At 37.6% G+C, this 16,156-nt stretch overlaps 1 protein-coding gene across 4 annotated transcripts in view; it reads right to left on the reverse strand.

The window, feature by feature from the left end:
- Positions 1-16,156, reverse strand: part of FOXJ3 (forkhead box J3) — a 164,197-nt gene that overhangs the window by 58,859 nt on the left and 89,182 nt on the right. For all 4 annotated transcript variants that reach the window (XM_036892902.2, XM_036892903.2, XM_036892901.2 and 1 more), the window contains exon 5: positions 8,368-8,451. In XM_036892902.2, the coding sequence (XP_036748797.1) occupies positions 8,368-8,451 (84 nt within the window). The remainder of the gene's footprint in view (positions 1-8,367; positions 8,452-16,156) is intronic.

The raw sequence follows: 16,156 nt of genomic DNA on the forward strand, positions 1-16,156 counted from the left end.
CAGCTCGTAAAGTAGTCAATTTTCAAAAGCTCCAAGACATAATTCAAAGGAGAGAGGAGACACCCTCTTGAGTTCTTAGACAGACTCACTCAAGCCCTATTACAGTATACCAGCCTGGACCCAGAAACATGACGGGAGACGTGTCCTTATGACATACTTCCTAGCTCAAAGCTACCCTGACATTAAAGCTAAACTCAAAAAGTTAGAACAGGGCCCCGCTACCCCACAGACTGAGATCCTAACAGTGGCCTTTAAAGTCTTCCATAACCAGGAAGAGGAGAAAGAACGCTATAAACAAAAGGCTGATCGGGCCAATTTCCAAATGTTGGCCCAGCTGATAAAACCACAACCTGGGCACTCCTCTACAAACAAGCCCCCCACAGGAGCTTGTTTCAAGTGCAGACAAGAAGGACATTAGTCAAGGGCTACCACCCCATGCCCCAGATGCCACAAAAAGGGCCACTGGGGGTCTGATTGCCCAGCTACCTGAAGGGGAGGCTGGACAAACAACCCCCATCCTAAGCCCTCCGTAGTGGGGCTGGCAGAAGAAGATTGACGGGGCCCAAGGGCTTCTCGCCCGACCATTTCCATCACCAAACAGGAGCCCAGGGTTACTTTAGTAGTAGACGGTCACCCCATCTCCTTCCTCCTAGATACAGGAGCCACCTTCTCAGTCTTGCGGGAATACCGGGGCCCTACCATGCCTGCCATTACTCCTATAGTCGGGGTAGGAGGTAAACAGATTTTCCCATTAAAGCCCCCCCCTTTTATGCACAATCCAAGACAATCCCATACCTTTCTCCCACTCCTTCCTGGTTATGCCCCAGTGTCCCATCCCCTTACTAGGATGGGACATCCTTTCTCTCCTCCATGTTTCCATAACTATATCCACTCCCACAGCCCCCAGTACTCCCTTTCTGATGGCCCTCATAGCCGACGACCCCCCTCTACCCAATGAAAGCTCCAGTTCTGCCCTCATACACCCTGTAAATCCCAGAGTTTGGGACATTACAAGCCCCTCCGTGGCTCTATGTCCTCCTGCCTCTATCAAATTAGATGACCCCTCTCAGTATATCTGTCAGGCCCAATACCCCCTAACCACTTCGGCCCTCATAGGCCTCCAACCCATCATTCAAGATCTTTTAAACAAAAATTACCTCAGACCCACTCACTACCCATTTAATACCCCCATATTAGCTGTTAAAAAAACCAACGGATCTTTCCACCTCATCCAAGAGCTTCGCCTCATTAACATGGCCATCATCCCTATCCATCCCTTAGTCCCAAATCCATACACCCTTTTATCACAGATCCCTGCCTCGGCCTCCCACTTCTCAGTCCTAGATCTCAAGGACGCATTTTTTTCTATCCCTCTGGACCCCTCCTCCCAAGATTTTTTCGCCTTCACCTGGACGGACCCATACACAAGACATTCTGAACAACTCACTTGGACAGTTTTGCCACAAGGCTTCCGAGTCCACCTTATTACAATACGTGGACGATCTTCTACTCTGCAGTCCCTCGTGGGAACAGTCTCAACTTGACACTGCCTCCTTACTTAACCTTCTAGCTTCCAGAGGTTACCGGGTATCCCCTGTCAAAGCTCAAATCTCTTCCCCTTCTGTCACTTACCTCGGATTTCTTCTATCGCAACAAAGAAAGTCCATTACCTTAGACAGAAAACGGCTCCTCTCTGACCTGCCCGTTCCCAAAACCAAGACCGAAATCCTTTCCTTTCTAAGCCTGGCTGGGTATTTTAGAGCGTGGGTCCCTAACTTCTCCCTGTTGGCAAGCCCCCTATACAACCTCAGCAAGGGCCCCCCTGAAGAACCGTTATCCTCCTCACCCCGACACTCCTTCATTAAGCTCTGTCAAGCCCCTGTGGAAGCCCCAGCTCTCCATCTTCCTGATTTGTCGAAGCCCTTCTCATTATACATTCATGAGAGGTCCAGTCAAGCTCTAGGAGTCCTGGGCCAATATTATGGCCCATCCTTTGCCCCAGTAGCTTATCTTTCTAAGCAATTAGATCCCACAGTTCGGGGATGGGCCCCCTGCCTACGGGCATTAGCCGCTGGACAGCTCTTGCAGAAAGAAGCTCATAAACTGACACTCAGGGCGCCCCTTACCATTCTGTCCCCACATCACCTAAAGGATCTCTTAACCTACAAAAGTTTACAGACTGTCCCTCCCTCCAGACTCCTGACCTTACTGTCCTCTTTCCCCCAAAATCCCGTTCACCCCCTTTGCCATCCATACCCAAATCATGACTTTTTCCTCCTTTACTGCTCTCTCGCTTTTTTTCCTCATTCCTATTGTCTTCCCCGCCACCCCAGCCTCCTTTGTATGGCGATTCAAAGTCAGACAGACTTACACACAGCATCAAACAAAAATTACTGCCCTCATTGCCACATCGGACTGCCCTCTGAAAGGCTGCTCCGAGCCTTTATACCTCCACTTTCCTCCCTCCACCGAAGTGTTCACTAGCAGCTACCTTTATTCTCCCTACCTCTGCTTCCTCTATGACCAAAAACAAGCCTGTTGCAGGCGATGGCCAGACACCTACAGAGATGTCCCTACTGGTCTTGCGCCATTCACTACATGGGTAACTCCCGGTAGTTCTTCTCGCCTGTCTCTTCTTACCTTGTATAGTAAAGTTTATCAAATCCCAAGTCGGTAAAATCTCTAATCAAACTTTCAACCAGCTTTTACTCAGGAACTACCAGCTTCTGGCCACAGAAGATCCCTCACCCTCACGTGACCTCCTCACCACACGCCGAGATGGACCCCTCTCTCCGCTGGAAACTGTTCCTGGAAACAATGGCCGCAGACGCCTGGCTTCTGGCACCCGTATCCTCTTGGCACCATTAGAATCAACAAGTCCTCAACCTATGGTTACAGGGAACCTTCATTGATTTGCAACCTGAAGAAGTCCACATCTACTTGTCCCTACTATGGGGAGTCCTATCAACCCTTTCCTCCCGGTCCTCAAGCCCTCACTCCCTTCTCTAGCCCCGTTCAGCAGGAAGCAGTCAGAGAGAAAGCAACGTCCACAACCCCAGAGAGGAGAAAGGGGGGAATGAAGGGCCCCCACCCATAAGATGGCAAACCTCCTGCTTCTCTTCCGGGTCCTCGGTTCCCGCTGGCGCCACCTGAAGCCCAATCACCCCTCACCCCCCTCCCAATCCCAGCACCTAGCCAATAGCCACCAGCCCCGTAGAAGTGACACCTCAATCACCCCATGCCCCTTCCTATATAACCCAGCACCTTTCCCTAATAAAGCGGAATTCTCCGGTGAATTGCTGCTGTGTGTCGCTCCTTTCCTTTCAGAAACAATCTCTCCTTCCTCTGCACACAGTAATATTTTGTATCTTTCTTAAAATACTTCCTATACATACCTCACCCTTGTGCTAGAATTGTGTGTCTTATGTCTTATACTTCTTGGTATAATCCACAACATCCTAGTAAAATGCCTGACACACACTATCTATGAAAGACCTGTCAAGTCAAACAGGTAAAATGACAGTATTACATACAATTATGGGCATATATTTAGAAACCTGATACCATGCTAATTTTCTAGAGAAGTTTCTTATTCATGCATATATCCCTAGCTCAGGCCATTATTTCACAAACAGTCTACTCTGTGACAGCATTGAAGGGTTCAGAACAAGTCACCCCAGAATGTGTCACTCTGACACGTGGATTATTTTGAACTAAAGGCAATCAAGACCCAGCCAACTCAGGAAAAGTTTTTTACCTACTCCTTAACTGCCTAAAAGAAACTAGAAAGGGGGCCTGTAACCAGGAAGAAAGTTATCATCAAAGATTACTTTTCTATCTGAGAGTCCTATGTGCATGGCAGGACAAAAATTCATTTACCAAACATTTGCTTTCTTCACCTTCCTGTGAAGTGCCTTCCTCCCCTTTGAAGCCCCAGACCCCTATCCCTTTCCTTATCCCAGGATGGTACATAAGTGTCAACTGCCTGGGTGCCTTTGAGCCTCGATCTTTGTGGGGCTCCCACAAGTATGTATTTTCTCCTTTTAAACTTTTTATTGCAGGGGATCTCAGCCAAGAACCTAGAAGAGTAGAGGGAAATATTTTTCTTCACCTACAGCATCTTCCTCTTGCAATGACTATTTTGTAAAGATCACCTGTAAAGATTAATTGTTCTGATTCCTTTCAACACTAAAGGCTATCAAATCAAAGTAACTTCCTTGATCCCATGCCTTTAAGGATTCCTACCCAAATCTTTGAGACTCATCGAAATGTCCACAATCTAGCCCAAGCTTTTCACTATAGTTGGGGGTCTTCAAATACATCTATCTGTACTTCTTAGTTACTGTCAATCATGCATGCTGTTTTCCTCCAGTAGAACATCTTTACTATTTTCTATGCAAAAAAGTTATACTTCTACATCAAAATCTTAAGTTTCATTCCTCTTCTAGAAGCCTTCCCAGGGCTGCATTATCTATCTTGAGTCACTTTGGTTGTAACTGCTTCAGTTATATAAGATTAATTATTCAGTACTTGCTGTCATTTATAGTCATATTTATGTCACCATAGTACATACATATATTTAGGTTAAATGTGGAGGATTCTCTTTTAAAATCAAGAACCATTAGCTCACAACAAGGTATGCATATATAAATAGAAATCTGATTCAGTGTTGTAGTCTTTGGCACAGCAAATACTAGTGGCAGTACAGTGCAGTTGTAAACAGCACAGTATATTAAGGCAGACTACCTGGTTTCATAGCCCTGGCCTGGGTACTAATTATTGTCCTTGGGACCCTTCGACAACTTACTTTAACATCCATGCCTATCAGTTTTATCATTTAGAGTTACCATAAAAATTACATGTGTTCATATACATAAAATTCTCTAAAAAGCATCTGGCATATAAATTCAGTATAATTATCCATTATTAATTATTACGCTGTTGTCTTAGGTTGCTGTAACAAAATACCATGAACTGGGTGGCTTGTCAATAACAGAAATGTATTTCTCAAAGTTCTAGAGGCTGGAAGTCCAAAATCATGATGCCAGAAAGCACATTAGCTAGCTCTCTGGCCTATTCTTATAAGAGTACTAATACTACTCATGGGAGCTTCACTCTCCTCACCTTCCTGACCTAATTACCTCCCAAAGGCCCACATCCAAATACCATCACAATGGGATTAGTGTTTTAACATATGAATTTGGGGGGAACACAAACACTCAGTCCAGAGTGGCTGTTAGGACGTCTATCCTCTTAACTTTAAAATCGAAGGTACACGAAGCTCAAAAAATCTAACAACTTTGACAAGAGTCATAAGAACAAGGAAACTGTAAAGCGAGAAGAGAAACACAGGACTTCTAGTCAAGGAACCTGCTCATTTCCCCATGCTAAACTTTATCCAACAATTTTTTAGGTCTTCAGGTCCATTTTATGATAAAGAAAACATGGTAACAAGATGAAAGAGATCATAAAAAGGAAAATGAAAGACATTTATACACTCAAAGATTAAGAAAAGAAGAAAGGAATACTGTAATGATCGAGACAGAACATGGGCTTATGTTCACTAAATGGAGGTGGCAGGGAGGTGGTCCAGAGGATTAAGAATATTAGGCTGGAGATAACCGTCAGGCTTTATTTTCATTTTGGATAAGAAGATATTGTTACATGCATCTTTAAATCTCACTTCTCTTTAGTAGTTTAGAAAGCCTTTTCTATTCTATTACAAGCTCATCTCTCTTCAAACATATTTAAAGTGCTTTGATGTTTCACATAGAATTCTGATGTTTAACAACATGGACAAAGGAATAACAAATTTCAGAAAGTTAATAAAGAACTTCCAGGAAAGTCAAGAAATTCACCATCTACATTTAAAAACCCTTTAAAAGTTTCAACTTACCAGTAATGTTTAGTTTTTCAGAAAACTTTAAATGTAAAAGATCATATTTAGAACCATCACTATTTGACTGTCTTGGGCATTTCCTTAAATAAAACCCAATGGCTACTTAAAATATAAATTCTGTCCTAATAAAAGTACTACCTACCCCCAAAATAAACCTCTAAATGAAAAATACAGACACATCAGTTTCTCAGGCAGTAAATTGTATTTTGCAAAAACACTGTCTTTCAGAGTATGTTAAACAGTATCTGTCTCCCTGATTATATGCACTCTGCTTACAGTTTGTCTCTTTCTATTGGTTCCTCTCCTACAATAGCAACGCATACACAGCTTAGGCCAAAGTAAGGATCAATATTACCAACCAAGAGGCTCTAGTACTGAGTATTTTAAGGAATTATTCTACAAAGGTAAATTGTTGATGCTTTTACATGCTTTTAACTTAAAAGCAGGATACAAAGATGAACAGTAGAAATACAGAAAATGTCCAGAAAAGGAAGGGGACTCTCAGAAATAGATTACTCTTAGAACTATGAAAAAAATGTATTAGAATAAAAGGCAAGCTTAATATCCAAAAGGAATGCACAGCTGTCAAACCAACTATCAATTCAAATTTCCAAAAATAATTCAAGCTCCAGAAACTTCAGAAGAAGAGAACCAATGGTAGCCCTTCAAGATATACATCCTTAAGGGTAGATGTGTTTACTGCCCTGTATTATAATAGTGTCTCCTTCTAGAGCAAAGGGCAGGCAGGTTACACTGTTATAAAAAATTCAGTCTCCCTAAGCTCAGGACTACTTGTAATCCAACTCAATGCCTATACAGCTATTCATCCGGCCTGTCTGCCTTGCCTCCATGGATCTGAGGAACGGGGAACTGATGTTGATATGCAGACACTGCTCTCTGCACCTTGAGCAATAAAGTCCTTTGTCTCTAACCCCCTCCAAAAAAGATACACATCCTTGTTGATGCTCTGGGTTAAACAACGCAGATTCTTCCCCCTTCTTTCAAATTCTGGCAATAGAAACGCAATGTTTTGTGCTCTACATTTGCATACAATTAAAGTCCACATGCAAAGAATGTTTTAAAAGGTAGAAGCTGGAGGGAAGAACTGTGAGGTTTATTCCGTCTCAAACCACTGCATACGTGGCTTATCAACATCTCAGTCTTAATCCTGGTTAACTAGAATAATATACCACCAATACTAAACTATAACCTCTTAAACTTTGGCTTGTTTAAAACAAAAAGTATGCTGGCCTAAGAGTTTACCTTTAATGCTATGTAGATTAAGGGTAGATGTGTTTACTGCCCTGTATTATAATAGTAATTGGTAACTAGAGTATGACTCCCTTTGCTGGCTCCATAGACCTGCCTGACTAAACCCCATTGCTGCTACATCTCTTTAGGCTCACCAGATCCCAACCTAAACCCAGCTTAAAGTTTCTGACTTTTGAGGTTGGGAAGTTTTACCTCTCTACCAGAATAGGCACAGGATAAATTTACTTGACCAAATGCTTAACCAGTTTCCTTCACTTTTATCTCATCCTTTTGTCCTGATTTGTTCTGTAAACATTTACTGATTCCTATGATAAGCTATGAAAAACACTAATACTAGAGATGCAAATATATTTTTTCTGCCCTCAGGGGATCACAGCCCAACAAAGGAGACAAATGTACAAACAATTTCTACAAAGTATGAGAAATTCTATGCAAGAACTCTAAAAATTATTTAAGAATACAAATGAAAATTGAGGAGAGCCTTCACAATACAGTTCACATTTAAAATGGGTCTTGGGGAATAGTAGGTTAGGATAGTATGTGTGTTTTAATTGAGATGCTGGAAATAAAGAGTGAAAAAAGCTGAAAGACAAAGTTACTGTCTGATGACTGCCAAAATGTTGACTTAAAATATGTTACAATAAATAATGTCAACTAGAGCTCCTCTTTTCTTTTATTCTTGCAAATTAATTTTCACCAAGAATTCACAAATAAAAATTATCTCAACACACACACACACTTAGAATTTTTGTTTACAAAATAATTATTAGATAGTTGGAAGCAGGAAAAAGCACTGTGAGAACAATCAGGAAAATGCAATGTAATCAGACTAGTTATTTACAATGAAAAGGAATAGTTTTGTTATATAAAACCTTTCTTCAATGTTGTAGATGCAGAGGAAAGAGTACCAAATTAAAACTTAAGAGATCTGGATTCAAGTCTCAGACAACAGCTATGCTCTAATTCCAAAAACAAGAAAACTTTTTACTTAATTCCTACACTGCCTGGATCACTCAGAGTTGTAAAGATCAAATATGAGTCTGACAGTGCTTTGAAAAAGTAGATGTCCTAGTTTTATACAAATAAAATATTACATTCACTGTGGTTAAACTTGCTGCGTTGGAAATGAACTTTTAAAATCTGTTTTTCTGACATAATAACCCTGTATAATAAATTTGTGATAAAGAGCTTTTTACCCGTTCTACAGATCGTGCTCTCTTCTTTGGCCGAGTAGGTAGTGCATCTTCCTTCGGATTGGTGTCTATTGCCCAATAGGACCCCTAAAGGTAAAAAAATAAATTACATTAACAGTATATTACACCAACTCTGTAACATTAAAATGGATTTTTACAATCCTCTGTTCCAAAACGAATAGTTTGCGTATGCAATGATAGAAAAGTAACATGGGAAGAAACACTAGCTTTGAAGTGAGAAAAGTAAAGTTTATGAGAATAAAAGTCCATTGACAGCTAGATCATTAAAGAGAAAAAAAATCCCAATCTGAAGAAACCACATCCAAAAATTTCTGCCACTGACAAATTAAAAAAGAGAAATGGTCAACTGAACAGATTTTAAAATACATACTAATTCTTAATTGAACACATATGGTAATTACAACAGCATATGACATTCAAGTCTAATAGAATTTTATGTATAGTTATTATAGTTTCTGCATCCTGGGACCTCACAGATCCAAATGATAAGTGAAACAATTTATAAAGACAAAGTGCTTGAACACATTTTACATATTAAGTGCATCCTGGGAAGCAATACTCTGCACATCAATCTTTTGTTGCTTGTTCTGTCACAATTTATTTTAATTAGCTCCTCTCTTTCTGATAAAAATTCACATACTACTCATTCGAAAATATATACTGACCACCTACTGTGTTCCAGGCACTCAGAATTGTGACTGCCTGAGTATTTCAAAAAATACTCTGAAAAGCTTAGATTATATAAGTGTATAAATTATATAGATGAGGAGACAAATGCTCAGAACAATAAAAGTGCTTTGCTCAACCAAGGATATGAGAGTCAGGACCAGAATCAAGGTCTTGACTCTCATAGGTCCTTTCTCTCTCAGTTGTTAAATACTGTATAAAATTTCTCTCTTTCTCTCTCTCTCTCTCTCTTTCTCTGAGGGAAAGAAAGGAGGGAGTAAAAAAGTTAAAGGAGGGAGGGAGATGTGCATTTTAGAAACAAAATAAAATGCATGTCCTAGTTTTTACAATGAATCCCAGTGACAGTATTCAAGTTCTTTGCCTTTATTATTTCATTAATCAATCTTTCTTGGCTGCTTTTCCAGAGAATATTTGGCAATGAGGGGAAATACAGCTCTCATCTATCAATCCTCACACTTTGAGCCCAATGTGAATTATCTGCTTATAGTTCCTTAAACACACCACATTACTTCATGCATCTGTGCCTGTCCTACATGCTGATCTCATTATCTATAATATCCCCCTTCCACTGACCAGCTCATACTACCTTCAAAATTTAGCTCGGATGTTATGTAAATGAATCCTCTGATTCTCCTATCATATTAAAAATTTTATCACCCTCTCCCTCTGCAAGATCTCTATACTTTTTATACATTGCGACCATTGATTGCACATAACATTACTATTTTACTTACAGGTCTGTATCCTGTCTAGGTTGTAAGTTCCTTAAGGCCAGAAATTCATTTGTATATCCATGGTGCCAGGCACAATGTCAGACATAGCAAGTACTCAAAAATCATTTTTTGAAATGGGAACAATGAAAGTGGTTGAACAAACTGTGCCCAGAATGTCAGAACATAGGGTATGATGCAAAGCCTTCCCAGATCCTAGTCTGTGCAGGTTTCTGGACTAAGTACTCATTTTCAAGGTGGTCACTACATTTCAGCTAATGAGTCTACAAGACCTGATGTAAATTTGCAAAGAATGATGTAAATGTAGATGCTACACGAATTAAGTACTAAAAATGAAAACAATGATTTCATGAGTTGGTACAGTTAGCAAGTTTCAAAATTAAGTAGGATAAAGTTTTACACTCAGTTATAACAGTTGAAAATAAAGCAGGAAGACAAATACCAAAACTCTGGACAATAGTGTAAAAACCACTGTTCATGGAAATGATAAATTCCTGTGTTTTGTTTTAATGTGTATTAATGTGGGGGAAAATCATTCACAGTCCAAACTTTAGACTGATTTCTTATTTAACATTTGAATACAACTACAAAAACAAATACCCACCTCTTCTTCTATGCAAAATATGACTGGTTGTGGCTTGTCATTTTTTCATGTAACATTATCCATTATGTCCTCACAAAAAGCTGAATGCCCAAATGCAAACACTAACAGTTGAAATGTTTCACAAAGCTATAAGATCGTCCACCTAATGGCTCTTGCTCCCTATTATCTGAGTTTCATCTGTGAATTCACAAGTTTGGATTAAATGACCTTAAAATTTCCCTTCACAAATCAAAACCACAAGATACCACTTCACACCTATTAGGATATCTATTATAAAAAATAATAATAATAAAACAGCAAGTGTTGGTGAAGATGTGGAGACACTGGAACCTGTGCATCACTACTGGAAATGTAAAATGGTTACAGCCACTGTAGAAAATGGCACAGCCACCATGGAAAACAGTATGGCAGTTTGTCAAAAACTTAAATATGGGATTACCATATGACCCATCAATTTCACTTCTAGGCATATACACAGAAGCATCAAAAGCAAGGACTAGAACAGGTATTTGCACACATGCTCACAGCAGCATTATTCACAGTAGCAAAACATGAAAGCAAGCAAAGCATCCATCAATGGATGAATAAATAAAAGTGGTATATATATACACACACACACACACAATGAGTATCACTCAGTTTTAAAAAAAAAATTCTGACCTATGTATAACATAAGTGAGCCTTGATGACATGTTAAGTGAAATTAGTCAGTCACAAAAAGACAAATACTGCATGATTCCATTTACATGAAGTACCCATAGTAGTCAAAATCAGAGAAAGTAGAATAGTGGTTGCCAGGGGCTAGGGGGAGGAGGGATGAGGAATTACAATGAGTACAGTCTGGGAAGGGGCAAAAATTTCTGGAGATGGATGCTGGGGATGGCTGCACGATGTTAATGTACTTAATGCCACTGAACTATACACATAAAAAATAGTTAAAATGATAAATTTTATGTTACGTATATTTTACCACAAAAATCACTTTCAGCTACCTTTAAAAAGCAGCAAACTTTGTTCTTCCTTATTAAACAGTATTTCTCACAAAAACTGAACTGCCTAAACATAGCCAACCAACAAACACACATTCCATCCAACTTCTTCCCAGAGTAGAGCCTATTCCTCTAGGCTCATGTGGGGCAAGTAGGGAACAAGAGTTTTTTCTTGTCTGGTTTTATCCGTTAAATGAACTTTATTGAAGTTTATTTTTAAAAACAAAGTACAACCCATTTTACACATATAGTTCAAGAAACTTTGACAAAAATCAAGATACAGAACTTTTCCATCACCTTTTAAGAAAGCTCCTTTGTGTGACTCAACAAGTAATCCCCACTCCTTTGACCCCCACCCTCCACCCCGTACAACCACTGATCTGCTTCCTCTCAACACACATTAGTTTTGCCTTTTCTAAAACTTCACATAAATGGATTCAAATTGTTGAGTTATTTTCTACTCCTACTAGCAACGTATGAATTCAACTGCTTTGTGTCCTTGCCTCTACTGATATTTTAAGTCTTTTCAACTACAACCATTTTAGTGAATGTGAAGCCATATCTCAGTGATTTTATGTGCATTTCCCTAATGAATAATGGTGGCGGGCATCTTTGCACGTGTGTATTTGCAATCCATAAAATCATCTTTTGTAAAGTGTCTATTCATAAATTTTGCCTGTTTTATTTAGGTTCTAAGACTTTTGGTTATCTGTGTTATAAGAATTTTTTAGATAACAAGTCCTATGTCAGATATATATATAGATAGATAGAGAGCATACATAGATAGAGTATTTTCTCCTCATTTATTGTTGTCTATTCATTTTCATAACAGTGTTTTCTAAGGAGCAAACATCTTAGCTTCAATTAAGTTCAATTTATCAATTTTTCATTCTGTGGTCTGTGCTGTTCATCTCCTATCTAAAAAATACGTATTTGCCTATTCCAACATGGCAAATATTTTCACCCATGTTTTGTTTTATAAGTTTTATAGTCTTAACTTTTATGTCTACGTCTCTGTTCCACTTAAAGTTACCTTCCTATGTAAGTGTCAGGTAAGGATCACTACAAATTTTTCTTCTACTCAGATACACAACACCATTCCTTGAAAAGACTATGTCCTTTCTCCACTGAATGACATTGGTATGTCTGTCAAAAATCAGCTGAATATATATGTCAGTCTATTTCTGAACTCTATTCTGTTCCATTGATCTTTGTGTCTGTCCTTATGCCAATACCATTTTGTATTGACTACTGTATGTGTATACAGAGAAGTCTTGAAATCAGGCACTCTAAGTCCTTCAACTTGGGTTTGGTTTTTTTCTTCAAAATTGTTCTGCCTACTCTAGGTCCTTTACATTTCCACAAAACTATGAGAACTGGCCTGTCAATTTCTAAAAAAAAAGAAGTTGTCATCCTTGGAGTTTGGTGCAGGGACTACATTAATTCTACAAATCATTTGGGGAAGATTGACATCTGATGAGTCTTCTATTCCACAAACACGCTATTATCTCTCCATTTATTTAGGTCTTTTCATTTTTCTTGGTAATGTTTTAAGGTTTTCAATAAACAGGTCTACATATATTTTGTTAAAATGTATCCCTAAAGTATTTTACTATTTTATTTTTAGATGCCATTGTAAATGGAACTTTTATTAACTTCATGTTCCAATAACTTGAGTATAAAAAATTACACTGACCTTGTATTATCTTGTGACTTTGTTAAACTCACTTATTAGTTCTATTAGCTTTTCCATAGTTTTCTTTTTAAGGATTTTCTATATATGCAATAATGTTGCTTTCAAATACAGTTTTACTTATTCTTTTTCAATCTGAATGTCTTATACTTATTTTCCTCACTTTACTCCATTCATTGGCTTGGACCTCTAATAGAATGTTGAGTAACAGTGAATGCAAACATCTTTGTTCTCTGTCTGAGGGAAAGCATTCAGTGTCTCATCATTAAATAGGATAAAAATTAATCCACTATGTTTTTTTGAGTTTGTGTAAGACTGGCATTGCTTTTTCCTTAAATGTTTTTCAGCTTCTAGTTTCACTACTTTTTGTTTTCTATTTTCTATTTTATTGTTTTCCACTCTTTGTATTTCCATTCTTCTACTTACTTTGGATTTAATTTGCTCTTATTTTTCTACCTACTAAGATACATGCTTAGGTAATTGATTTCAGACTCTTCTCATTTTTCTAACTAAAGTATTTAAAATTATAAGCTTCCTTCTAAATACTACAGTAGCTGTATGTCAAAAATTTTGATATATTCTGACCACATCATTCAGTTCAAAATACTTTCTAATACTCCTGATTTCTTATTCGACCCAGAGGCACTTTAGAAATTTATTATTTAATTTCTAAACATTTCAGGCTTTTGAAATAGCCTTTTGTTACTGATTCCTAATTTAATTTTGCTAGTCATAAAACATACTTTTTAAGATTTTATCCTTTAGAGATCTACTGAAACTTGTTTTCTGACCCAGTAAATGGTCTATCTTGATGAACATTCCCTGCACCTTTGGAAAACAATGTATATTCTGCAGTTGATGGGTATAGTGTTCAGATCCTTAATTACTTTTTTGTGTAGTTGTTCTTTTATTTGCTGAGAGAAGCATATTAAAATCTCCTGCAATGACTGTGGATTTCTCCATTTTTCTTTTTAGTTTGGAGTTTTTAATATTTTTTAAGCTGTTTTTGGACACAGTCACAATTTTTAGATATTCCTGATTGATCAATCTTTTATTTCACTGTCTGCAATATGCTGTCTAAGGGCATTCAGTGAATTATTCATTTAAGTTATCATACTTTTCATCTCTGCAGTTTTCATTTGATTCTTCTTATAGTTGCTATCTCTGTACTGAAATTCCCTATCTGTTCACTCATTATTTGAATATACTTTTAAGTCTTTCAACATATTTATAGTGGCTGTTTTGAATACTGTGCCTGCTAAATCCTCTATCTGGGCCATTTGTTCCACCTAGTTCAGGAGTTCAAGTAACTCCAACCCTTATCTTAGCCACACCACACCAGTCTCTTTCACTTCCTACATGCTAGGCAAGCTGCCCGTGAAGTTTTCCCTGAGTAATGCAATGCACCATGCTGAATTCCAACAGAAGTACTACAATATTTAGAGGGTCATGTGGTTTCCTGATGAGAACATCTATTAACTCACAGACCTGGCTGAATTCAAATGCCATATCTGGTTCAGTAATCTTGGACAAGTTACCAAACCTTTGATCCATTTTCCTCATATCCATTTTATAGAATTATTATGACAATAGCCCTAAGCATATACCAGGAAAACTGGTCACTACTAATTTAACATCTGTGTCAAATGGACATTTCTTATTTATAGTTAAGTCATTTTACAAACAATTTACAGGATAAATAAAAAAACAGCAGGAAACAATGTAAGATACATTTTAGTAGGAATTTAAACACAGCAAACCCAAATTTTGTAATACAAACCATATTTAATATATTCAAACTTTCCTGGCTTTGAAGGTGTGTGTGTACACACACACACACACACACACACATATACACCAAAATGGTCAAAACCTTTTTAATGAAAATGACTATCAATGGTCATCATGAAGCTAAAAGACATCTATCTTGTAAATACTGATTTTGGATTTTCAATCTTTAAAATGTTCTACTTTACTGTTACTTTAGGTTCTTATAAAAGGCAATACTGCTTTCAGATTTCAAACATATATTAAATAGATTCTACCATATTATTACTTCTAGTTCTTCTTGTACTTACATTTTCAAAATGAAACACTTTTGAAATTTTTGATGGCTCAGAATTTTGTTGAAGGTGATCATCTCTGCTCCATAGTTGCAAAAAAAACAGTTCATAGTTGGTTTACAAACATCAAAGAGAATGATGAATCCAATTAACTTTTTCATTTCCATATCATCTATTTACTTCAAGTACTTTTGAACACACATCAGACATCAGGATTTGTCCACTTATGAACCATATCAAGTGAACTTTGGTGCCAAACATCACAAAAAATTAAAAATACTGTCACATGACTTTCTAGAAAAAATGGGATGATTCAGATTCTAGTCTCAATATTGCACGATGAAGACCTTCCTGTTGAATGACTAAATGGATGAGAACAGCATGTATTTTTTGTCCTTAGAAATATATTATTGACTCGGTATTTCTTGGGTTTAGAAAAATTAATCAGGATATCATCAACTTAATTTCATCACCAAAATTGGAATTTAGAGTGTTGCTGTCTGTCTTAGTGGTCATTTTCTGATTCTACTGATAAGAGTAAACCATTTTCTTCTGTCAATTTTCATCTCTTTGTCATGATGGGCAGAAAAGAACTCTGAACTTCCAACTATGGTCAGTGAAAGCTAAAAGAAAAAAAGACTTAAGACCTACAGACTGTAATTGTGCTTTCTTGAAAGATGTGATACTTTGGGCAACAAATAAGGTAACTGAAGGATTACAGTGATAATTTCATTACTACTTCATCACTCTAGGTCATTCAATCATTCTTTTGTATACTTGTTCTTTTATCTTTTAGTCTTCTGGCATGATGGAGAAAACTTGATGAGAATGATGAAATCATTTCAAGATTTAGGAAAATAAGATCACTAAGATACCATAATGCATGTCAGATTTTATAAAAGAACCACATATGGTAATTGCAGGACAGAGCTTTTTCCTTTTAATATACAAATTTTCTATTTGTTCTTTGGAGATTAAGAACGAATAAAAACCATAAAATAATC

The sequence above is a fragment of the Manis pentadactyla genome, chromosome 4 (genome assembly GCF_030020395.1).
Source record: "Manis pentadactyla isolate mManPen7 chromosome 4, mManPen7.hap1, whole genome shotgun sequence".
Classification (NCBI taxonomy): Eukaryota; Metazoa; Chordata; class Mammalia; order Pholidota; family Manidae; genus Manis; species Manis pentadactyla.